This window comes from Branchiostoma belcheri, unplaced genomic scaffold (assembly GCF_001625305.1).
Source record: "Branchiostoma belcheri isolate BF01 breed outbred unplaced genomic scaffold, Haploidv18h27 scaffold12, whole genome shotgun sequence".
Lineage (NCBI taxonomy): Eukaryota > Metazoa > Chordata > Leptocardii > Amphioxiformes > Branchiostomatidae > Branchiostoma > Branchiostoma belcheri.
The window spans coordinates 1,528,751-1,552,618 of NW_017802602.1; the positions used below are offsets into that span (position 1 = coordinate 1,528,751).

Genomic DNA, 23,868 nt, shown 5'->3' on the forward strand with positions numbered 1-23,868 from the left:
ACCCAAAGATCTGCTTGGGGATTAGCTAGCTGAACATTATTCCTACAACAACGCTGGTTTTATAGACAATAGATTATAGATTTTTTAGAAGACCCTCGTAGACGATTGGGAAGCGTCCCGATGCAACGTGCTGTTTGTTATATATTAGTCATGGGGCACAAATGTTCAGGGGTACACATTACAACGTCACTTAACTTCCTCTCTTCCTCGAAGGAAAAAGGTAAACAAACTCACGCGTCACGTGCGGCGATCCTGCGAGAGAAATACGTTCCCACCGCGCGATTGGCGCAACTTGCCTGACGCCTGGCTCGTCAGAGTTAAACGTGAAATCTTTGACCCTGCTCGTCATGCCTCCGGTCTTCGCCAAGTGGATCACGCCAGCCAGCAGGTCTTTAAAAGACGATGTCACGTTGTGGGGCAGTACAGACGTCTGTAGTACCCACACGAATCGGACGCCTCTACCAAGCAACCAGCACAGACGTCTGTTGTACCAAGAAGAGTCGGACGCCTCTACCACGCAAGCATGGCTTCTCCGAAACTTCAGACCAGCCCGACTCGGCTGTTCGTCGGTGACACCACGTACGGTCTGGCGCTAGTTCTCGTCGTGCTGTTGGTGTTCATGAACAAGAAGAGTCGGCGGGCGCTGCGGTTCCCGCCTGGCCCGCCGGCCTGGCCGCTGGTCGGGCACCTGCCGCTTCTGGGCGGGCGGCCGCACGTCAGGTTCGCCGAGTGGAGCCGGCGGTACGGCCCGGTGCTGGGGGTAAGGCTCGGACCGCAACAGGTGGTCGTGCTGAACGGTTACGCCGCGGTGAGGGAGGCGCTGGTCACCAAGGCCGAGGTCTTCTCCTCCCGCCCGGACCTGTACCTCATGCGCCTCTTCAGCAACGGCAAAGGTGGGTCTTTTTTTCTCATTCATTAGAATTGCAAACATCGCAATACAATGCATTGGGTGCCCTGGCAGTCATGGCTGATATCGGGCCACATACATACGCAGCTCACATACGGAGACAGACATAAGTTTACTCATAATTGTAGGTAGGTCACGAATTTCCCTAGCCTCTACCAGGCTTCGAGAGCGGCTGGAAAGAGTAGTAATTGTTTGTGTACATTTCTGTGTTATCTTTATGTAGTCGTATATCTTTGTTAATTATTTTATGTTCGATTACGGCGCTTATATAAGTGTAATTAACTTGAGTGCGTCGCCATCGCGTTCTTGTTTTTCTTTGATGTGCTTTAATAAATAACAAAAGAGTAGAAATTGGCCAAAGAGATTTTTGTGGGGGTTTAAAATATATTACAATGTATATACAAGATGAAATATTACTTTGATAATGCCTAGGCCAGCCCTTTATCCTTTAGCCGTGCAAGGCATGTAAGACAAATTCAGTTTACAAGTTAATATGTGCATCGGACATTTTTGTGTGTTCAATTGAAAATTATTTCACATAAGTGAAGTGATCCACTAAAGGAGTGCATTTATCCCCTCCCCTGGCATGTTATCTGTCTATTTGGCCAGTTTCTACTCTCTCCAGCCTCTTCCGAAGCCTGGTAGAGATTATTCATTTCCTGACCTAGACATAATTTCGGCTGTCTTCTGTCTGGGCCACATGTAGAAGATTTATGGTTGTGTTTCCTGACTTAGGTATGATTGAACCGACATTTGTCGTCAGAGTCAAATAAAAGCTAGGGCGGTGTATTCTCTGACCTAGATAGGTTTAATCTTTTGCCTGTTGGAGGATTAAGGAAAGGAAAGAAATTCAGTTCAGTTCAGGTTTATGTAAAATTGACTGACATGCCAAATACACAATATCACATGAAATATGTAGAATTTTCAGTCGCTGTCCTTGATAAGATATTGCATGCCCTGGTAGCAATAGTGCTCGGTGGTGTCCTAGCTCTATCAAAATGTAACGGCGGACCATTGCGACTCCAGAGTCGACAGGTTTATTGACTGGCATTTCACATGAAATATGTCGAATTTTTACAGTCACTGTACATGTCCCGGTAGCACTAGTGCGTAGTGGTCCTCAAAAGTTAATGGCTGATCGTCGCAAATCCCACGTCGTTAGGTTTTATCTAAAATTTGACTGGCATTCCACATACAAAATGTCACATGACATATGTCAAAATTTTCACAATCACTGTTCGAGACAACATTTTGCGTGTCCTGGCAGTACTAGTGCGTAGTGGTCTTCAAAACCTAACAGCGGACCGTCGCAAACCCCAAGTCGACAGGTTTTATCTAAACTTGACTGGCATTTCACATGAAATATGTCGAATTTTCACAATCACTGTATACGTCTGTACTTGATATGACTAGGCATGTCCTGGTACCACTAGTGCGTTGTGGTGGTCTGTATCAAAACCTAACCGTTGCAAATCCCAAGTCAACAGTTTTTATATAACATTGACTGGCATGCCAAATACATAGTCAGATGAAATATGTCAAATTTTCAGTCACTAGCACTGCATTTGATAAGATTCTGCATGTCCTGGTAGCACTATTGTGGTAGTGTCAAAGCCCTGTTACGGTGGGCCGTCGCAAATATCGCATGTCGACAGGTGGTAGATGTTAGTTCCGTGTTCAAGGCTCCGTTCGGACCAGCAGAAGTTCAAAGTCACGTCTGACGTCACCGTAGCCGGACGGGGGTTGCGTTTGACCTTCGCCGCCCGACTTGTCGACAGGGCCGGAAACGTTGGCCGGACAGCTCTGAGCTCTCAGGTACCTCCCCTGCGGGCCGCGGCTAATTACGACTCTACAGATGGTCGGGATTAGCTGAAGACTCAAGGCGAACTCTGACGAACGAATGTTTAGCTCTTGTCGTCAGAGTCCGGCTACAAAATTGATGATTTGCTGCCGGGCAGTCCCCCGGCCTTCGGAACCTTTTACTCAAGCCCAACTGACTCCGGCCTTGCCAGCAATGTTATGTAAAGCGGTGTAACCTTCTCTCGGCAAAACCTTCAACGAGTTTAAAATTAGCGAGTTATCGTTATGTAGCCCTTATTTATAAACAAAAACTAGCCGTATGCTCTTTCTCTGTTCATGTCTTATAGTTAAGAAATGTTCACCTTGCAAAGAAATGCTCACCAAACATTACTTCCAGGACATGCAAAATATTATCAATGTGGAGCGTAAGATGAAATTGTAGCTTTTATTTCATTGTCAGGGTTCTTTTGTACTTTTGTACTGGTATATTTTCTACACCGGCCAAACTCCTGAAGTTTGAACACAAGAAGGAAACTCACTATGAATTTTCAGTCGGTTATACATCTGATGAATGTCGACGATTTCAACTGAGAATTCACTTTTGAAGTCCTTTCTCATGTTGGAACAAACCTAAAGCTCTAGATCTACCAATGCAGATGGGCTTTCATGCGAAGATTAAAGCATGCAATCTCCAAGCAGATCTTTTGGTGGCTGCAACATATAGTATCAAATTGGCAATATATTGGCAAAGCTTATTAGACTTGGAGTTAGATGATCAAGGGTTCGGTGTAATGTAGCTAGGTTCCGCCCCGCCGCGTGCCTGCGAAGCTGGTGTGTTACACCGGAGGGCGGTTATACCGGCTATACAGATACAGATACAGAAACTCAACAACTATGTTTTACTCTTGTTGCCCCAGGAATCGGCCTGGCACCTTACAGCGCCAAGTGGCGAGCCCAGCGCAGGGTGACGGACCGCGCGCTGAGGAACCTGGGAGTCGGCAAACTCAGCTTCGAGCCCAAGATCATGGAGGAGGTGAGATTCAAGATTCAAGATGTGTTTTTCTTGCATATTCGCAGTGACCCTCTCGGTCACTGAATTGCAAATAATTATGTTTGCCGAAGGAAAACAATATGTTTTTGCTACGTTTCCTCTTCTCCGAACCAAAAAGGTCAATGGCCTGAACCAGACTGTCTGTCACCATGGTACCTAGTGTTGGGTTATATCATGCTGCAATTTTGTAGCAGGAGGGATTTAGACTCTTGTCTGACCATATAGATGAATGTGTTTGAGTAAGATATGCATTTGCTTTGCAAATCTTACCTTTCTAGTTTCTTACAACGTTTAATGACACAACAAGATGGGGACGTACTCAAGCTCATGGCTTATGTTCGTGTCGTCATCAGAACAAACAACATTACAAAAGTATATCAAAGCAAATACAGACATGCAAAGCATAAGGATAACAAAGTAACATAAGGTTAAAACGAATAATAACTGTGATCATATGAAATATAGGGAATTGATAATGAAGCGTTGTGTGTAGGTAAATTGCAACTAGGTACTTCCACGTCCAGAGGTGGAAAGAATAGTATCCCATGATGCATTGCAAACAAAATGGCCACCTGTGTTCTACGTCAAACTGGTAGGATAAGAAAATTACTTACTGGTATCTTTTGTTTTCTGAACCTAGGTGGAAGAGTTCATCTCAGCAGCGGCACGGTACGAGGGCGCGGCGTTCGACCCGAAGTACCACATCGCGGTGGGCATCCTCAACATCATCTGCCACCTGGTGTTCGGCAGGCGGTTCGAGCACGACGATCCGCTGTTCGTCAGGTATGAGAACTTACCTGTGTGCGAAAGAACTTGTAAATAATGCATGTCAAACAAGGTGGTGGAAGACGAAACACATTTTATATCAAACTGCCCCTTCTACGATCACGAAAAAGGACCCCCAGCCCAGTATCATCCTTAACCAACTGACCTTCGTTCCTTGCCGATCGTGTGGACTGTCCTAAGGTTTAATATTGGACTTAACCTGTTATACGAATTAAATTCCCTGACAAATCGTTCATGCAAATAGCTGGAGAGTACTGTATCTTGTTACCCATCCTGTTGTCCATCGTTTATTCTCATGTTACATGGACTTGCAATTAGCTTACGGGCATGAACTTGCAATAAAGCTTCTATGGCTTCGACGTCGATGGATTGTAATAGGCATCCACTGCAAGCTGATGCTCTTTTGTTTCAACAAAATGCGAAGTCAAACCCACTGGCTTTAGGAGTGGACAGCAGTTCTTTGTGTAGTATTACTAGTAATTTCCCTGTTCTTATACCAAAAGTTTCTTCTGTACTTCCAATTATCCTTCGGGAAGAAACTTGCAATAAACTTTCTGTGTTTTTTTTTCTTCGTTAAGTTGTACAACGCAACGCAGATGCTCTTTTGTTTAAAAAAATGGGAAGTCAAACCCAGTAGCTTTTAGGAGTTACAGTAGTTCTTTTAAATATGTATTAACTTGCCTGTTCTTGTACCAAAAGTTTCTTCTGTACTTCCAATTATCCTTCGGGTAGAAACCTGCAATAAACTTTCTGTGTTTTTTTTTTATTTCGCCAGGTTGTACAACGCTTTGGAGGACATCTCGCATCACGGGGGGTCCGCGCAGCACCTCAACGTGTTTCCCGCCTTGCGTCACGTGCCGGGACTGAACGCAGGCGCAGTGCACACCGTTCGCGCGGTCAGGGAGGGCAGGGACTTCGTCCGCGAGATGATTGGTCAGCACAAGGCGACCTTTGACCCTGAGAACATCCGGGACTACATCGACGCCTACCTGCACCAGCTGCAGAAGGAGACGGAGGACGGAGAGAAGAAAAGCGCCACCTACCTCTCGGACGAGGAACTGGAGCAGAACGTGTTCGACCTCTTCATCGCCGGAAGCGAGTCCACGGCCACAACCCTCCGATGGGCGACTCTACTCCTCCTGGTTAACCCGGAAGTACAAGAGAGAGTTCAACAGGAGCTGGACGCCGTGCTAGGCCAGGGGCAGGCGTCGGTGCTGGACCGGACCTCCCTGCCCTACACCCAGGCAACCATCCAGGAGATCCTCCGCTACCGGCCGTCGGCAACCTTCAGCCTTCCGCACGCGACCACAGCCGACACCACGCTGCAGGGGTACGACATCCCCGCCGGCACGCAGGTGCTGGTGAACGTGTACGGCATGGGCATGGACCCGGCGCTGTGGCAGCACCCAGGCACCTTCGACCCCACCAGGTTCCTGGACGGGGAGGGCAAGCTGTCGGTCCCGGAGCACTTCAAACCCTTCCTAGTCGGTAAGATATCTAATCTAATCCATAACCTTGTAATAAATGAGAAGCGTTTTCCCTCGACCCTTATGGCGAAAAGAAGAACACTTGTTGTGTTGCATGATTTGATCCTCTGAAAAAAGGGCTACCAACAAAACCTATAGCCTACCGAGTGGGCAAAAGGCTCGAAAGGTAACCATTTTGTGTTTACCAAAACTTACCGTGCAATAATTATGAAATTCTCCCCTTATTACTGCATGCACAAAGAAACTAATTCTAGCTTAGAAACAAAAGTACGATCGCCGGTTACTATGTTCGATCGCCGCTTACTGTTCGATCGTTGCTAAGTTCGCCCGTTGCTAAGTTCGCCCGTTTCAAAGTTCGCCCGTTTCTAATTTCGACCGTTGCTAAGTTCGATCGTTACTAAAGTTCGCTCCTCCCCTCTCCCTCCCAGGCCGCCGTGCGTGTATCGGCTCGCAGCTAGCGAAGATGCAGCTCCTGCTGTACATCACCACCGTGCTCCAGCGCTTCTCCCTGCGGCTACCCGAGGGCGAGCCGCCGCCGAGCCTGGACGGCAGCCTGGGCGTCATGCTGCAGTGTCCGTCCTTCCGGATGTGCGCGGTGCCTCGGGCGGTGACGTCGTCATGCTGATCCCGGCATCCTCTACGCGAGTCCAGCCGCAAAACGTCACGTGTCGTAAAAACTGTACAAAGCGCAGGAACTGTGAGTTCTTTTATAAACTGGTGTTCTCAACTCAGTTGTCTGTATAACTTGGACTTGTGGCACTACCTCCTTCGAAGCTTCTGGGGCAGACATACAAACCGCACATCGCCATGTTCAGGACAGACTATATCCTCAAATATTTACATCTTACCTCCAATTTTGCCTCCAAGCATTGATGTATAGATACTAGTTCACTTGTATATATAGATATATTTCAGAACAGTTGTACATACGTGCTGCATATAACTTCTCCAAGCAGATCTTTCGGTGGCTCCAATACAGTATCAAATCGCCAACACAGTATCCAATAGATACCAGTAGGAAAATATACCAGCACAAAAGTAGAGCCTAAATTAAGCTGAAGCCTAAACCTTTGCTAGGAGAGTATAATTAAGTGTAACTAAAAGGAAAAAAAATGTATAATAGATTGATACAATGTATCTAAAGGCTGAATTTATGAAGTGGCAACAAAAGTTTTGGAATCGAGAAAGATTGGTTAACGCTTCTGCTGCATTTATTACTAACTCTTTGGTCAAAGATGTATTTTGTGTATTTCAAAAAGAAATGTCTATATTTCTGTAATCTATATATCAAAGTATATATTTGTGTATGTAATAATATATGTATGTATGTATGTATGTATGTATTGATATGTATTTATTAGAACTACATGTATATGACGACAGAATAATACTCTGGAGTAAAAATGCAGGAAATTCTGGAAACTTTTTCATCCTCATCCGTTGTATAATGTACATGTAAAACCTCATCAAGAGATTAGAGAAGATGTCATGAATGGAAAACATTGAAATGGATGGAAAACACTGAAGTAGATTTGATTAAACAGGAATTTTTCTCAGCAAATTCAATTTTGTGATGTCATGATTGTTTCAGCTTGCTTACAAATTCCTTTATTTAATCCATGCTTATCATAAGTCGATACAAAACAAAAATAAAAAGGAAGATGCCTCAAAGTCAACAAACATAAAGTCATGGTTACAAAGTAATAAAACAATAATGTAAGGTAATACAACGTCAAGCATTATAAAATGAAATTAGGACGAAAATTTGTATATCAATGACAAAATGACAAAAATAATGACAAATTAAAAAAACAACGGCTATCAATATATAAAAGCTATCATGGAGGTATGAGATCTCCGAATTCGTTTTATCTAAAACCAGCCTTGTCATTTTTCCATAAAAAAACCCAGAGCTCTATATTTGGCGCGGTCTGAAGTGGAACTACTGTGAGAAGGCGAAGGTTAGTTAGTATCACTACTTGGCCCGTTTCGCCCCTCTCTATTTATAACCTAACCGCTATCACCCCTGGCATGGAGAACCTGCTCAAGCCCGGGCACAAATCAGAAACATCGGGAGAAACGCGGAAACAACATCTTCACATGTACGCGGCAATGCCCGACAGGAAAAACTTCTTCAACTTGTGATGTTCAACGTTTACAATAACAACACAAGATAGTGAGATGCACCCATATGGCTTTCAAAGAATGCTCGAGATATGGTAACATGGGATGTTAAAGATTTGTGCAATTGCAGAAGCACTCATATGACTTTCAAGAAAATGAGGATACAGTAACGGAATTTTGATGAAGACTTTCTTTGTTTATGAGACTTCACCATAACAACATGGAGGGGGAGACAAAACAGGTGATTGGTCACCTCTTCACGTTGTCTCCCCCACTTGCAGACTGTGATGTGATATTCGACATTTTGTTAATATTACATTAACTATTTGTGTATTATCTATTTTTGCATGAACTTACTAGACCTTTGGGAAGAATGGCCAAGATCGACAGGGCATTCCAGTCAAAATAATGGACATTAATTGATTGATTGATTGACTAAAATGACCTTATAAGGTATGAAGATGACACATATTCACTTGAACCAATAACTAGCATACCCCGGTTTGATAAGACAACGTTAACGCAAGGTCATCTGGGTTGAAGGGCAAGACGTTTTTGGGAATTCAGTTCTTTTCCAGGGGGAAGATTTCTTAAAAATGTGTACGAAAGGCCAGGGTTGTTCATGTGAACGTCTGGGAATAAATAAGTGACACGGACGGTGCTACAAACCACCTGGCGTTCGGGAACGGAAGAAAAGTTTGTTCTAACCGAATGTCGAGGCCGTCCAACAAGAAACTACATTAACCAATTGATGGACGACACCCAACTCGACAGGAGAAATGAATGATAGGAAGAGATGGAAAACAGTCATTGGAACAGAGGTAATGTCGACTTTGTGTGTGTGTGTGTGTGTGTGTGAGAGAGAGAGAGAGAGAGAGAGAGACCAAGTGCTGTCACCTAAAGTAGCTACCAGTAGAGTTGTAAAGAATTGCACCTTCTCAGTTCTCACAGGTTCAACTTAACAGGTTCAACTGTGTTATAATTAAAAGAATGACCAGAAAATGGACTTTGAAAATCCAGTTTTGCGGCCCTAAAATTGCATTGGATGTCTTTAAGCTCACAGAAAAAGACAAGCAGACCCACCCGGTTCCTCGAGCTTTATCAGGTGCCGAGGAGTTCGTCCTTGTGCGAAGATCTCACGCAGTGTACACTGACCCCCGCTTATATCGGGTCAAGCACAACTTCTGTACTTGACGTTGGTAAGTCCCAGCTGCGTTCTGCCCCTAATCTCCAAGCAGATCCTACGGTGGCAAGGCAGTATCCATTGGCCAAAGGGTTAATGGACACTCCTCTAGCTGGCCAATGGATACTACCCTGCCACCGTAGGATCTGCTTGGAGATTAGGGGTGCATAAACTCGTATTTTGCCTGCGAAGCTGGTGTGCTACGCCGAAGGACGGTTATATCAGCCATACAGATATAGAAGCGTTGTTGGTAAATCCTTAATGGAGCGTAATATATTGGTGACTAAGTTAATTCTACGTAGCACGTTACTTGCTATTCATTTAAGCGTAAAGCTGTCATGATTGGATCATGAAAACTCTTCATATCGCGAAATCGAACACCAGATTCCACAATCGTAGAATCGTGGAATTCCACAATTGTGGGGTCGTGTGGCGTAGCGGCAGAGTGCGCGACTCGGAACTAAGAGTCCCTGTTTCGAGTCCTGACATGCCACCGATCTTGTGCCCTTGGGAAAGGCACTTCACACGACTATCCTCACTCAGCTCAGGTGTAAATTAGTATTGTCCTGTAATGTATTTGTCCCCTGTGTTGGTGGCGGCATTGATATAAGTTGAAGAAACTTGAGTGTGTCGTCACCATGTCTGGTGATTACATATTGGAATTAAAAAAAAGAAGAAAAAAAAAAAGATTCCACAAAAGCGTCGGTCGCCCCTTCCCCCTCATTGTACAGACCCTCAGCCAGCCAGACAGCACAAGAGTCCTTGAAGTGGTTAAGACCTATCATCATATCATCGGAAGATTATGTTTGGCCTCCGGCGAGAACCACACAAACAAAGAAAGCAAGACGGAGATTTTAGAGCGCACACGTGTGAGTCGGTGACTTGTTAACGTTAACAAGGAAAGGAGAGGAAGGGAAGGGAAGGGAAGGGAAGGGAAGGGAAGGGAAGGGAAGGAAGGAAGGAAGGAAGGAAGGAAGGAAGGAAGTAAAGTGATCTCGATCCAGTTTTAGCTCACCGAAGAGCTAATCTCCCACCAGTCGTGACAGAGAAGACAGATGCTATGTACAGTATTTACAGGTTCATTGTACCGGGGAAATTCCCCTAGCTCTTTTCGACAAGCACAAATGAACAGTGGACCACGGCTTAACGTCCCATCGTAAGGACTGCAGCCCTTTACAGTAGCATCCAGAGGCAGGGTCGCTACACAAGGAATAGAAAATCCAATAGTAGTACCCCATTAGTGATTGTGAGTTGATTATTTGCCTGGCCAATTTGATACATTCTACTTGCAGCCACCAAGAGATATGCATGTATTTGTCCCCTGTGTTGGTGGCGGCATTAATATAAGTTGAAAAAACTTGAGTGTGTCGTCACCACGTCTGGTGATTACATGTTGGAATAAAAAAAAGAGATATGCTTGGAGAGTATGACTGAAGCCATACGGCTGCAAAATGTAGAAACTGGCCAAATAGACAAATATGCCAGGGGAGTTGTTCTGCGCCATAAAAAAGAGAACAGCTTGCCGCTCGGGATCAACTCCCCTGGCATCTTGCCAACGTTGCTCTTTCCAGCCGCTTCCCGAAGCCTGGTAGAGACTAGAAGCTCATCTACACACCCTACCAGTCATGACAACCGCCGTTCTCTTTATACGCACTTGTAAGCTCTCGGGGACTCCCGCTGAGCTGTCGGGCGATAACTCTGGAGTTGTCGCCGGAGAATTTTAGTCCCTCTTTACACGGCGTTGCTGCCATCGCCAGTGCCGCCGTCGCAAAAAGCGTGTGTGTAAAGTGGGCCGAAGTGAGGTATTGTTCTCCCAACACACCTGCAAGGCCTTCTGAGAACCATAGAACAAGACGGACCTGCCTGTCAAAGAGACTTATTCCCTATATACATAGAATAGTTAAACCTTTATTGTTACAGCATATATATATATACCCTGTACGTAATTATAAGACGTTATCCACACATGTTTAGTTGTAGAAGACCATGCAAAAGTCCCTGTACTTTTTTGTTGTGTCAATAAAGAATCTATATAACCTTCAGACGAATTGACCCCGAAGCCTCGCCCCTGATAGAAACAGTGCCCCGGGGGCGAACGTGTAGACCTCTGTAAAGGGAACGTGTCTCTTAACACCCAGCGTAAGCTCCGAGCCTTTCAGGCCCCTCCCCCTCAATGAAGCACGGTGTTTAATGCTAACAACAAACACCGGGTACAACACGTATAAAGGCACGGCTGTGGTAAGGAGAAGGCAGTCTTCAAGCAACAGTTGCGTTAAGGAGAAGGCAGACACCAGCCATGGCAGCCTTCAAGCAACAGTTGCCGTTGTTCAAGACCGGAGACTTTACGGGGTTTCTGGTGGCGGTTCTGGCCGTTCTGGTGGTGTGTGTGAGTCGGAAACGTCGCCGTACGGGACTAGCGTTCCCGCCTGGCCCGCCGGCCTGGCCCCTGCTCGGGCACCTGCCGCTGCTGGGCGGGCGGCCGCACGTCAGGTTCTCCGAGTGGAGCCGGCGGTACGGCCCGGTGCTCGGGGTAAGGCTCGGACCGCGCCAAGTCGTGGTGCTGAACGACTTCGAGTCGGCCCGAGAGGCGCTGGTCACCAAGGCCGAGGTCTTCTCATCACGGCCCGACCTGTACCTCATGCGGCTCTTCAGCAACGGGGGGAAAGGTAGGAGTGAATACTCACATTCAATTCTACTTTATACATAAAATACTCCATCGCAAGACTTGTTTGTCAGTGTTTCTATCTGTCTGTATGTCTGTCTCTTTCTGTTTATGGAAAGGTAGAAGCGACAATACTCGCATACAATGCTACTTTTAAGATACATGCATGTAACACTTTATCCCAATGCTTGTCTGTCAATGTGTCTGTCTGTCTATGTGCTTGTCTCTCTCTCTCTGTCTATGTATGAGTGTGTGTGCATGTGTGTGTCAGTCTCTCTCTCCCTCCCCCCTCTCTCTCTCTCTGTGTGTGTGTGTGTGTGTGTGTGAGAGAGAGAGAGGGGGGGAGCGAGAAAGGTGAAGGTTAGATTTTACATTATACAATTCTTGTCATTAGTTAGGCTGGTAAAAAAAACTTAAATTGAATGCCACATGCATACTATGTACTAAAACAGGACTACCTGACACAAAAAAATCTTCGAAAAATATACCCGGGCTAAACAAATGTGGCTCGTCGCTACTAGAGCTAGCCTGCAAGTTCTGTGACCTCCGTGCTCTTGTCGATGAAATATTTTGTGGACAAGGTGCTTAAAGTGCACGTGTGGCTCGTCTTAAACATTAGACCACCGGCTTAATGATAATAATACTTCCCCTCAGCAAAAAACTTTACCCTTACCGCTAGTGTAGCCTCTACCAGACTTCGGGAGGCGACTGGAAAGAGTAGAAATCGGCCAAATAGAGAGATAACATGTCAGGGGAGTTTGGTCTGCGGAGAGAAAACATTTTGCCGCACCCGCACGGTTTTTTACCCGCAGACAAACTCCCCCGACATGTTATCTCTCTATTTGGCCAATTTCTACTCTTTCCAGCCGCCTCCCGAAGCCTGGTAGAGGCTACCGCTAGTGTTTAAACCACTGTTAGAATTGTTGTTTTCGGTTCTGTAGAATGTAGGTTATACCTACTATGTCATATGCCCGTGTCTGGGACCTCACGTGCGAACGTTCCTCGCAGACGACACGCTCTAGAAAGTGGACATTTTTGTTACGAAGTTTTGGGCACAATGCCCACACCGTGCTCTAGTTCTTTTATAGGGACATCTGTCTAGACGGAGCTTCGTATATTGGTCAATGTGCTACTTTTCCAAGCTAGCTAGGTTATAGGTAAATAACATTTCTACAAAGCTATACTCATGCTACGTGAACACTTTTTGTGGGGTATTTTTGTCTACCGTTGTAGTGGCATTCGATAATATGGTATAAACAATCAAAATCAGGCAACAACGGGAAAAACTAGCACTAGAAATTGAGGTCATGAATAGGCCTGTTCATTTTCTGTAAACCCATGCCATAGTTGTCTCTAGCTCTTGGCTTCACTAAGTCTTCATACACTTGCAAAGGTTAAAACCTGACCGGAACATGGGTATGTGTTAGTTACATAACACTCTTCACTCTTGTTCTTGCCAACATATAAGATGACAACAACATCCGATCGGAACCGGTACTTGTTTGTGACCTGTACGAAGATAATTTCCGTCCAAAGAATACGTGGTCCAACAAACGTCCGTGTCAAGTTTGGAACAGTCTTTGGCAACAACAAATGATTCACATTTCGCACGTGTTCGCACTGTGCCCTTGCGGCCGCCAGGGGGCCACAAGTTCGGGTCAGGCCGACCTATGCTAGCTTGGAGAATAAAAACTAGTCAGTTTTAGGTGACAAAAACAAAACAGCAAATCCGCCCTGATACGGAGAAACCGGGAGAAGAATTATGTGTTCTAGACATGTCAAACAACGGTCCCGATTTCCAAGAACTAACGGCAGGAGGTAAATATTTTCAAGAGGATGCTTTTTCAAAACAGGACGTTCTACTGGTATCACTCAGATGTCAATCGGATATGAGTGAGAGTGTGAGTTCGATTGAACTTGACGTTGTGGCAATGACTTTGGCCTGGTTTCTTGGAAAACGTAAACGTCACTTCTTGTGACTTACAGGCGCCAGTGCTCGCGAATGAGTAACGGGTTGTCACTAAAGCTCACTTCCGTCGTAAGGTTTTTTTTGTGGAGGGGTAGGTAGAAATTTTACTGAGGCCATGTCAAACTGAAAGGATACACGACAATTAAATAAATAGACAGATAACATGCCAGGGGAGTTGGTCCGATAAAGGAGTACATTTTTGCCCAATTCCGATTCTTTCCAACAACTTCTGAAAGAGCGACAAAACTGTATTCCTTTAGCAGAACGACTGTATAGACCAACTGTCCTGGCAAGTAATATGTCTATAGGGAAACTTTCTACTCTTTCCAGCCACTTCTGAAGCCTGGTAGAGGCTAGGGTTTAAGTTTACCAAAAAAAAGGAAAATAATTCTTTTTCTCCAAGCAGATTTTCTTAGGCAATGCGTGTCTATTTTGTCCACCTGTAACCATTGGACGCCCCAAGCCTTGGGTACTGCCGTATATTGGACACTGTCTTGCCAAGTAGATGCTGTTTTGTGGGTACCCAAATATCTGCTTGGAGACTAGACATAAGCTTCAACTGAGTCAGTATGGCGGACCTATGGTGCTCACATGTAACCGTACGCGTTCGGCCTTGCCCTGACCAAACGAACGGTTCGGCCTCAGAACGGTAGGCTAGGGACACGTCCGACTTTCGGCCAGAGCGGGGTGAACTAAGGTCACACACGGGGTGATTCCAGGTCACTCTGACCGGCTATGTGGTCAAGCCCTGGATTTTAGGACGGGGTGGCGAAAAGATGCCAGCTGGTTCTATTCCTTGTCTTTCTTGTGTCCTTATACGTTTATGTTAGCTTCTACCAGGCTTCAGAAGCGACTGGAAAGAGTAGAACTTGGCCAAATTGGCTCAAAACATGCCAGGAGAGTCAGTCCGCTATAGGAGAGTGCCTGCGAAGCTGGTGCGTTACGCCGAAGGGCGGTTATACCGGCTATACTGATAACTTTATTCCTTTATTTAGCGGACCAACACTCCTGGCGTGTTATCTGTCTATTTGGCCAATTTATACTCTTTACAGCAGCTTTTGAAGCCAGTATGTTTATATATATCTGTGAGCACTACAGACAAAATGCTTGTCAATGCTTGAGTCGGTTGAAAAAATAATCTAAGGGACCTAAGAAAAGTGGTCACAACGACATCCTCATTTCTTCATTTCCTTCTTTTTTTTTTAACGAAACATTCAGGTTGCTAGACGGATCTTGTTTGTTATGTTTACCCTCCCGCATCAGGTTCGGGGTCTCTTCAGGTCATGTTTGTGTCCTCAAGTGTGGCAAGCAACGACATCCTCATTTCTTCTTTTCCTTTTTTTTTCTTTAAATTTTTTTTTTTTAAATGCAGGGTTGCTAGACGGGTCTTGTTTCTTATGTTTACTATCCCGCATAAACTTCGGGGTCTCTTCAGGTCATGTGTGTGTCCTAAAATGTGGCAACGACATCCTCCTTTCAAGAAAAATCCAGGGTTGCTAGACGAATCCTTGTTTCTTATGTTTACTATCCCGCATAAGCTTCGGGGTCTCCTAAGGTCATGTTTGTGTCCTGAAGTGTGGCAAGGTCTTTGTCAGAGGCCGTCCGTAAAGACAATTCCGTCCGACCTTAAGAGCGTTACGCGATAGCGCTGCTGACAAGGCGTTTGGGTCACGATGACCTCCGGAAGTGTTGGGGGTCCTTTAAGGTTATGTTTGTGTTTATGTGGCCTTAATGTCCTTAAAGTGAAATGCGGCAAGGTCTACATCTCTGTAAGAAGCCATTCGTAAAGACACTTCGACACTTTTTGAGTCTTAAAGGCACTATGGGCAAGGATTTCAGGTACTAGGTCACACTGACCTCAGCAAGCTTAGAGGGAAGTCCTTATGTAGAGACTGTCACTAACTAGTACAGGTTTTACTCTTAGACTGATCTTGTGTATAATTTTCACCTTCCTGCATAACTTTTGGGGTCTCTTAAGGTGATGTTCCTGCGACCTTAAAATGGTGTTTGAAATGTGGCAAGGTCCCTGTGAGAAACCTGCCATCCGTAAAGTCAAGTTTGTTTGGCCTCTAACGGCGCTGAGCGCCAACAAACCTGTAACCTCGAGACGAAACCAAACAAGCCTCAAGAGCGAGGTGAAGACAGGGGGGATTACTTCAAGACGAAGCACGTCTTCGGCTGGTCCTTGTTGACAGTGCGGGCGTCTTAAATATCGCTGACTGACTATCGTTTTATGTTCTATGGTCCTGCTCCATCACGCTAGCGTTCTATTCTATTGTTCTATCGAACTGGCGTTCTATTCTATCGTTTTTACGTTCTATTCTTGGGTTCTATGGAACTGGCGTTCTATTCTGTAGTTCTATCGAAATGGGGTTCTATTTTTTCTACCGTAACAGTTCTGACCTACTGTCGCTGTCGTCCTATCGTCTTGCAACCTTGTTTTCCACCTGTGTCCCCGCAGCTCACTTAGAAAGCTAATATTCTATTGTGCTTCGTTTATTCACATTATGTGCGGGTTTGCAATGCAAGCCGTTTAAGTCTAGGAACCCTGTGGAAAAAAACCGCACAATTTGAAAAACGTTCACGAGCGAAAAGTACTACGAACAGGTCGAAGCAGAACATTGGGTTGGAGAAGCCATAGTAACGTTATATCTCAGACTACAAATGAGCCTCTAGGTAAGATGAATTGCAGCAAACATTTCTGTTTTGCTGACATTGCAAATGTTTCAACGCCAAAATAAAACGCTATTTTCCTTGCCCCCTCAGGGATCGGGCTGGCTCCTTACACGGCCAAGTGGAAGGCGCAGCGCCGCGTCACGGACCGGGCCTTGAGACGTCTTGGCATCGGCAAGGTCACCTTCGAGGGCAAGGTCATGCGCGAAGTCGACGACCTTGTCTCCACAATGAGTGACCAACATGGCGGCGCCTTTGACCCCAAGTACCACGTAGGGGTGGCTGTGTTGAACATCATCTGCTCTCTCGTCTTCGGGGAACACTTCAACCACGACGATCCCTTATTCTTGAAGCTATTCGACGCCTTTGAGGACATTTCGCACTACGGGGGGTCCACGAAGCACCTGAACATTTTTCCCGCTCTGCGCCACGTCCCTGTGCTGAACACGGGCGCCGTTCGAACCATGGCGGCCGTTAAAAAAGGGCGGGAATTCATCTCCACTATGATTGGTCAGCACAAGGCGACCTTCGACCCCAGCAACATCCGGGACTTCATCGACGCCTACCTGTTAGCCATCTCAAAAGAAACTGACGAAAATTCTTCTTCTTCCCCAAAGAAAGGCGAAAATTTCTTAAACGAAGACGAGCTCAGACAAGACATTTTTGACTTGTTCATCGCGGGAACTGAGTCCACGACAACGACCATCCTGTGGGCACTTCTACTGCTCTCCGTACATCCAGAAATACAGACAAAAGTCCAAGAGGAGCTGGACAGCGCCCTCGGGCCTTACAGGGACGCTTCAGTGCTGGACCGGCCGTCCCTGCCCTACACGGAAGCGACGATTCTTGAGGTTTTTATTTATTTATCTATTTATCAAATCTTCAGACAGCTGGGTGGCCCATTCAATTTTGTCAAATTGATTTTTAAATGAGGCCCAGACTACATGAATAATAAAATCATCAATACAACCAAGAAAATAGACTTAAATCAAAATTTAACATAAATAACAAAGGGTTGTGAGCCATAAGTAACACAAATACCCAAAGCTATACACAAATACATATTTTACATGAAATCATATACAAAAGCCGATGCAAACTAGAAAGGTCTAAATCCCTCCTGCTATAAAATTGCAACATAATGTAACCCAACCCCAAGAGGAACCCCAAGAGGAAACAGAGCAAAAACAATATGTTTTCCTTTGGTAAACATAACAAATCAGAATCGTTTTCCAGGTTCTCCGGTTCAGACCGACACCGTTCGGGCTGCCACACGCCACCACGGCAGACACCACGCTGGGCGGGCTCGAAATTCCCGCCGAAACCCAGGTCATCATCAACAGGTAGGCTCCGAGGGGAATAATTGTTACAGACAGAAATATTTACTGTGCATTATGTCAATATGCCATTTACGTTCACATTTATGCAGTTATAGTTTTCTTTCACGTTCAACCAGTAATTACAGCTCAGGCCATTTTGGCCTGCTTTTCAGGTAAATGCTGGATACACAATCATAAGAATACACACAACAAATACACAGTATATAAACAATTTAGTAAATACAACATCCTAAACATCAACATCAACTAGATCAAGTCCTGTTCCTAATGATCTGTTTTTTTAGAAATAGACTAGTATGAAAAGTAATGACCACATTGTCAACCTTGCCATACATTGTACCATGTACAACTGCCGAGCAATAAAGATCATTCATTCATTCATTCAACAGGTGGGCGCTGAGCATGGACGACCGGAAGTGGTCACACCCGGACAGGTTTGACCCAGGGCGGTTCCTTGACCCGGAAGGACATCTGGATGTGCCCGTGTACTTCAGACCGTTCCTGATGGGTGAGTCAAACTTTATATAAACTCCAAAAATTCGTTTGTAGATGTCCGCATTGTACGAGATATAAAAAAAGAGGAAACTCAAGCTATAAATGATTTCCACTTTTTGGCCACTTTGGACTTTGCGGTGATGATGTTGAATTGGAGGGAGAAGATTAAAGATGAAAAACGTATTTTAAGCACAATATTTAATCTACTTCTCTTGTCAGAAATGTGCTGTGTTGGGATATATTGCAAACTCCCGAAAGTGCAGTCCCCTTAGACTAAAAGAGGGACATATGTAGACCATCCCATGCTAGCTTGGTGCAAAGTCATAACTTCACGTATAAATGGTTGTTGGATTCTTTTTCCAAGGTCTTCACCACCTGTGTATCAATATTTTGATTCCCAGGTCGGCGCGCTTGCGTCGGGGCCCACTTAGCCAAGATGGAGCTCCTGCTTTTCCTGACGAGCATCCTGCGGCGCTTCACCATCAAGCCGCCAGAGGGCGCGCCTGCACAGTCCCTGGACGGCCACCTGGGTATAATCCTACAGCCCCCGTCCTTCCAAATATGCGCGGTGCCGCGGTGAGGGACAGAGAACTACAACTGGACTCTTTTATAAACTATTCTGAGGAACAGACAATAAAAAAGAAATAGAACAATTTAAACCTTCTGATCTTCCTCCAACTTCAGAACCATGCACACAACTTGAAGACTTGTTCATCCGAAGTTTGTCCCAAGCTCCTTGTTCATCCCAAAGCCAAGATACTGGGCTGCAGTACTAAAATTGTAGTCTTGCTTGAGAAGAGACAAACAAGTATTTATCTCTAAAACTATATTCATAGGCAATCATATATCTAATATATATACATGTGTGTGTGAGTGCATAATCGTAAATTATTTATTTGGATTATATTTAGTCTAGTCAAAGAATATCAGATATAATATCGTACACCACATATAATAAAAAAATATGATACTTGTATCTACAATATTGTTATGGGTTCACCACACCACGAAGTGGTGGTGAACCCATATTGCTTTTTCTGATGTTTCTTCTTCTTCTCCTCCTTCTCCTCCTGCCATTTTTAAAATGGATTCAGCTTCTTCATTTTAGGGCCTAAGGTCCTGAAATTTGGTATGGAGGTACAGTGGGCAAATACCCCTAGGCGTTTTTTAAATTTTTGTGATACAGGCTTTTAGAATGGTTTTATTTGAGTTTTTTGGCTGTGTTATAGCAAATGTATTACTGTGTTAGTGTGCCGTGTTTACCACGTCTGGGCATGAGTCATCACAATGGAATGCAGGGCATCAACCAATAGGCATGCAGCTTTCCTCTATACTTCTTGCTGATTGGCTGTTGGGATTTAACTTGATTAACACCTGCACAGAGCATTTCCACCTGCACAGAGCATTTCTTGCTGATTGGCTGTTGGGATTTAACTTGATTAACACCTGCACAGAGCATTTCCATACTGACAGTATGTCTTTATTCAAGTGTTTTGGTAGGTATTTCAAGCTTTTCTGCTCCAGCATTGGAATGCGGGGCATGAACGTTTTTTTATTTATTTTGAAAATCAACAGTTTGCATTATGCAATTAAAAATCCTAACCAATAAAGTAGGGAATAGCTATCCAACTGTTGTTTTAGTTGTATGTTACTTCATATTATAGTTATATCAATGTAAATCATTGTTTTCCCTTGTGTTTCTCATTCTTTCCCTGCCATGTCGTAAAATGTGGTGAACCCATCGCTGTATTTGCTCCAAAGCAAATATGGCCTTTCTAGTTATTCAATATGATATCAGTCAGTATGACCTGACCCTTCTCAATATGTATTTCCATATGAAACCACCTCTGAAATGGTCACCAATAATACATGTTACAGTACTAGTCATTCAGTCTTTAGATGTCATCTTAGATAGGATGTAAAGCTGGAGGTCCTGTGTTTGAGGAGAACCACACCTCACCACTTTGGCATGTGTACTAAGTGTGTGTTTTATAGTCGACAGCATTGACTGGGATTTTAAAGAAATTTCATGTATGTTAAATGTTTGACACAAAGTATATTTTATATGATTATATGATATGAGTATGTATTAGTGAGTGTAAATAAAAGATATGGCAGTCTTCATTTGTCTGACCCTTACCTCCTTCCTCATGTCATCAATGAAAAGTGGTCTGCAGGCTGACTTGAGATAATCTCATGAATAAAGGTTCAAACAAACAAACAAACAAACAAACATGGTTAAAGGCCACAATTCTCTTTTATGTGGTCGTCCACCCAGTCAAGAGATACATTATGTACATTTTGTCAGACACACTCTGACTCAACTAAATGGATCATCAGTTCTGTCAATAATCTCATCAGGTTGGCGAATGATTGAATAGCAAAGTTCTTTTACTCACAACCACTTGTTTAAAGAGAGCTGACATTTGAAATGTCGGCTTGTATTTAACAAGTGGTTGTGAATTAAGAACTTTCAAATTGCTAATTAAATGGATCATCCAAACAAACTTACCACTCTTTTTTTAACCCTTGTCCTGCTGGCATTTTTAAGACAATATTTTCAAATAATTTGATGACTTTTTTTGCCCTGTGGTGGCGTAGTTAATTCTGTATTCGTTGCATTTTGCTACTATGCGTTGCACGAGAACTACCCCCAAATCTTACATATACAGGGCACTATATAGATGGTACTGTATGTGCAACCCATATATATATGGGCTCCGCAGGAGAAGGGTAAGACAACGAGAAGTTAGTTTTATATGAAGTAAATTTTACACTGCTCAGTGGTTTCACATTGACAGTTTCTCTACGAACACCTCCAGAATGTCCTCATCCACCAGTCCCATAAACGTGTCCACAACCTTCCCGTCCTTCATACCAACAACTGTCGGTACTGCTCGCACCTGGTGGGAGGGATGAGATTAGGTGGTTTGGAAATTTCTAAAAAACAGGTGTAAACTATTATTTTTTTATTCATTCACATATATTTATTGAATCTACCTGTACAGTAAATAAAGATTTGAACTGCATCAAAGACATTACAGTTTTGTGAATGTGAAATTGATGTGGAACCTTGTAGCAGTAAAGACATGGGATTAGGTGTAAACTACAGTAAGGTAACAATCATTAAAGTTCATCAGTGTTGGTAGTTACATGTTTAGAGTTAAAAGTTTTGGTCCAACACAAAGAAAGCTCTCTCACCTAGAACTTTTGACCAGTCACTCTGGTCTTCCTCAGTAGACTGACCCAGTGAGGCTTGTCACGTGACTTCTTTGACTCATTAAAGTCAGTGTTCACTGGGTCAGTCTACTGAGGAAGACCAGAGTGACTGGCCGAAAGCTCTAGGTGAGAGAACTTCTTTGTGTTCCTGCTGGACCAAAGGTTTCAACTTTAAACCTATGGTACAATAAGGTAACATTTACAAAGTGAATGCATGATGTTTACTTGTATGTACTTGTACTTTACTTGATGTAACACAAACGCTGAGAGTGATCTGGCCCCTAACTTCTGCTTGGTTGGAGCTAACTTACGTCGTACTGCATGGCGATCTCCTGCAGGTTGTCGATGTCGACCTTGGCCAGCTCCACGTCCCCGCCCTTCGCAGAGATGACCTTGTCAAGCCGAGGCGCTAACACCTTGCATGGACCGCACCATCTGTGAAAAGGGGGTGGTGGTTTGGTTTTCATTCATGTACACAATACCTAGTACCAACCGATCTTCATCCTGTGTGTGACCTGTACTCTTCATTTATTTTCATCATTCAATATTTTGTAAATTTAGAATTGACTCAATGTGGATTGATTTTTTTCTGTTTTACTGAGAAATCTTAAACGACATATCTGCGCCATGGTATTAAAGTGATAACTGAAACAATTGAAGGGATATGTAACTTGTCTCATACAAAATAACTACACTTTGACTTTGATGGAGGATGTCACCAGAAGATGACACTGACACTCAAACCTGCTAAAAAGAGTACATGAAGATAATTTCCAAGCAAATTTTTCAATGAAATGATGATGGACAAGAAAGTTTTTTTTTCCCTTTTTGTTGGTCTACTGTCATAACATGAACTCACGTTGCATGGAAGTCCACCACCACTGGTTTTGTGTTCTTCAAGACTCTGTCCTTAAAGTCTGCCTCATCCTGTACATTGAAGGAGAACCTTGCGACCCTGCTGGTGGAGAACGGGACAGCTTGCGTGGTGCTGAGGAGACTGGGGCAGGCTAGCGGTGATCTGTGGAGGGAGGGGGGCGGGGTGTGGAGCCGTGCTGCTGACACAGAGGCCTGGAGAAGTCTGGTCAGCGGTCTCAGTGCCATGGCTGAATGTCTGGAAGTTTGGAAGACAACAAATTATGATGGGTGAACCAATGAAGTTTTCTTAGTTTTTTTAAAAAGTTTCTTGAAAGATAACCATTAGTTACAGCAGCTCCTAAAATCATTGCCAGGGTTGAAACTGTGAAAGTCTTGGACCTTACTATTAAAAAGAATAGAATAAGAAGAATGAAATGCCAATGTACTGTATAAGGTAAATTGCCTGTAGAAAAGCTACTCAGTACAGTGTGCCCCTGGGAAATTCTCCTTTCCTACTTTTCGTTTAATTCCTACATTGGGTCTATTACAACCATAAATTTAAAATATCATTGTGTAATATAAGTCAGGCTTACACTTTTCACAGGCTTACACAATTCGTAATACAGAATCTAGAGTGCTTTGCATCAAGATACTAGTAATACGGAAGTTTAATTTTCATTCTTCTTGGATCCAGACAATTTTACGTGCCTGTTTGTTCTTCATCTTTTCATCTTCATCTTTGCCGGGGCTCAAAGATGTTATGTGAGCCCCGGCTACACCTAGCCTGGTATCCAGCCTTCTTAGCTTTAGTCCGCTACCCAAGATCCGCTCCCCGCCAACAACAGTTGGCGGGGAGCGGATCTTGGGTAGCGGACTAAAGCTAACAAGGCTGGATACCAGGCTAGGCTACACCCCCATATAGCCCCTGATGGGGCACTTTAGGGGGGTAATGCCACTGATGGTATTTAGGTCAGAGCCTGGCCCGGGACACACAACAACATGGTATTGCGTCACTGCACAAACTTGAATCGCCTTCCGTGTCAGGTCGTGCAAAGTGCACCAAAACTAGCTGAAAGACCTTGCATATGCGACACTGAGTCAGTATATTGCTTATGCTATCGCTCAACTAAATTCTGTAGTCTGTTTTTGCCTAAAAAACGTGAAAGAAACCAAAAGAACACTCACTAAAATGTTTTCAGTCACCTTCACGCCTTCCACAGACCAGCTGGTTGTGTACACGTCACTGAAACTGAGGGGTCCCTCGCGGTGCATGGCGGGAGATTTGTGCACACGGTTTTGTGATGTCACGCCTAGCAA

General features: G+C 44.3%; 3 protein-coding genes across 3 annotated transcripts; 2 read left to right on the forward strand and 1 right to left on the reverse strand.

Moving 5' to 3' along the window:
* Nucleotides 1–523: 523 nt before the first annotated feature.
* Nucleotides 524–6,656, forward strand: LOC109462641 (cytochrome P450 2D6-like). The gene is made up of 5 exons (XM_019759201.1): nucleotides 524–893; nucleotides 3,625–3,740; nucleotides 4,399–4,541; nucleotides 5,320–6,032; nucleotides 6,460–6,656. The coding sequence occupies exons 1-5, from the start codon at nucleotides 524–526 to the stop codon at nucleotides 6,654–6,656; spliced, it is 1,539 nt and encodes a 512-aa protein (XP_019614760.1).
* A 4,978-nt stretch (nucleotides 6,657–11,634) lies between these two features.
* Nucleotides 11,635–19,057, forward strand: LOC109462737 (steroid 17-alpha-hydroxylase/17,20 lyase-like). Its single transcript, XM_019759294.1, has 6 exons — nucleotides 11,635–12,004; nucleotides 12,250–12,254; nucleotides 16,765–17,493; nucleotides 17,879–17,985; nucleotides 18,372–18,490; nucleotides 18,879–19,057. The coding sequence occupies exons 1-6, from the start codon at nucleotides 11,635–11,637 to the stop codon at nucleotides 19,055–19,057; spliced, it is 1,509 nt and encodes a 502-aa protein (XP_019614853.1).
* A 1,682-nt stretch (nucleotides 19,058–20,739) lies between these two features.
* LOC109462730 (thioredoxin, mitochondrial-like) lies at nucleotides 20,740–23,827 on the reverse strand. The gene is made up of 4 exons (XM_019759288.1): nucleotides 23,737–23,827; nucleotides 22,556–22,807; nucleotides 22,008–22,131; nucleotides 20,740–21,380 (listed from the first exon to the last, which is right to left on the reverse strand). Exons 2-4 carry the CDS (start codon nucleotides 22,795–22,797, stop codon nucleotides 21,267–21,269), a joined length of 480 nt encoding a protein of 159 aa, XP_019614847.1. The 5' UTR covers nucleotides 22,798–22,807; nucleotides 23,737–23,827; the 3' UTR covers nucleotides 20,740–21,266.
* Between the last annotated feature and the right edge of the window lie 41 nt (nucleotides 23,828–23,868).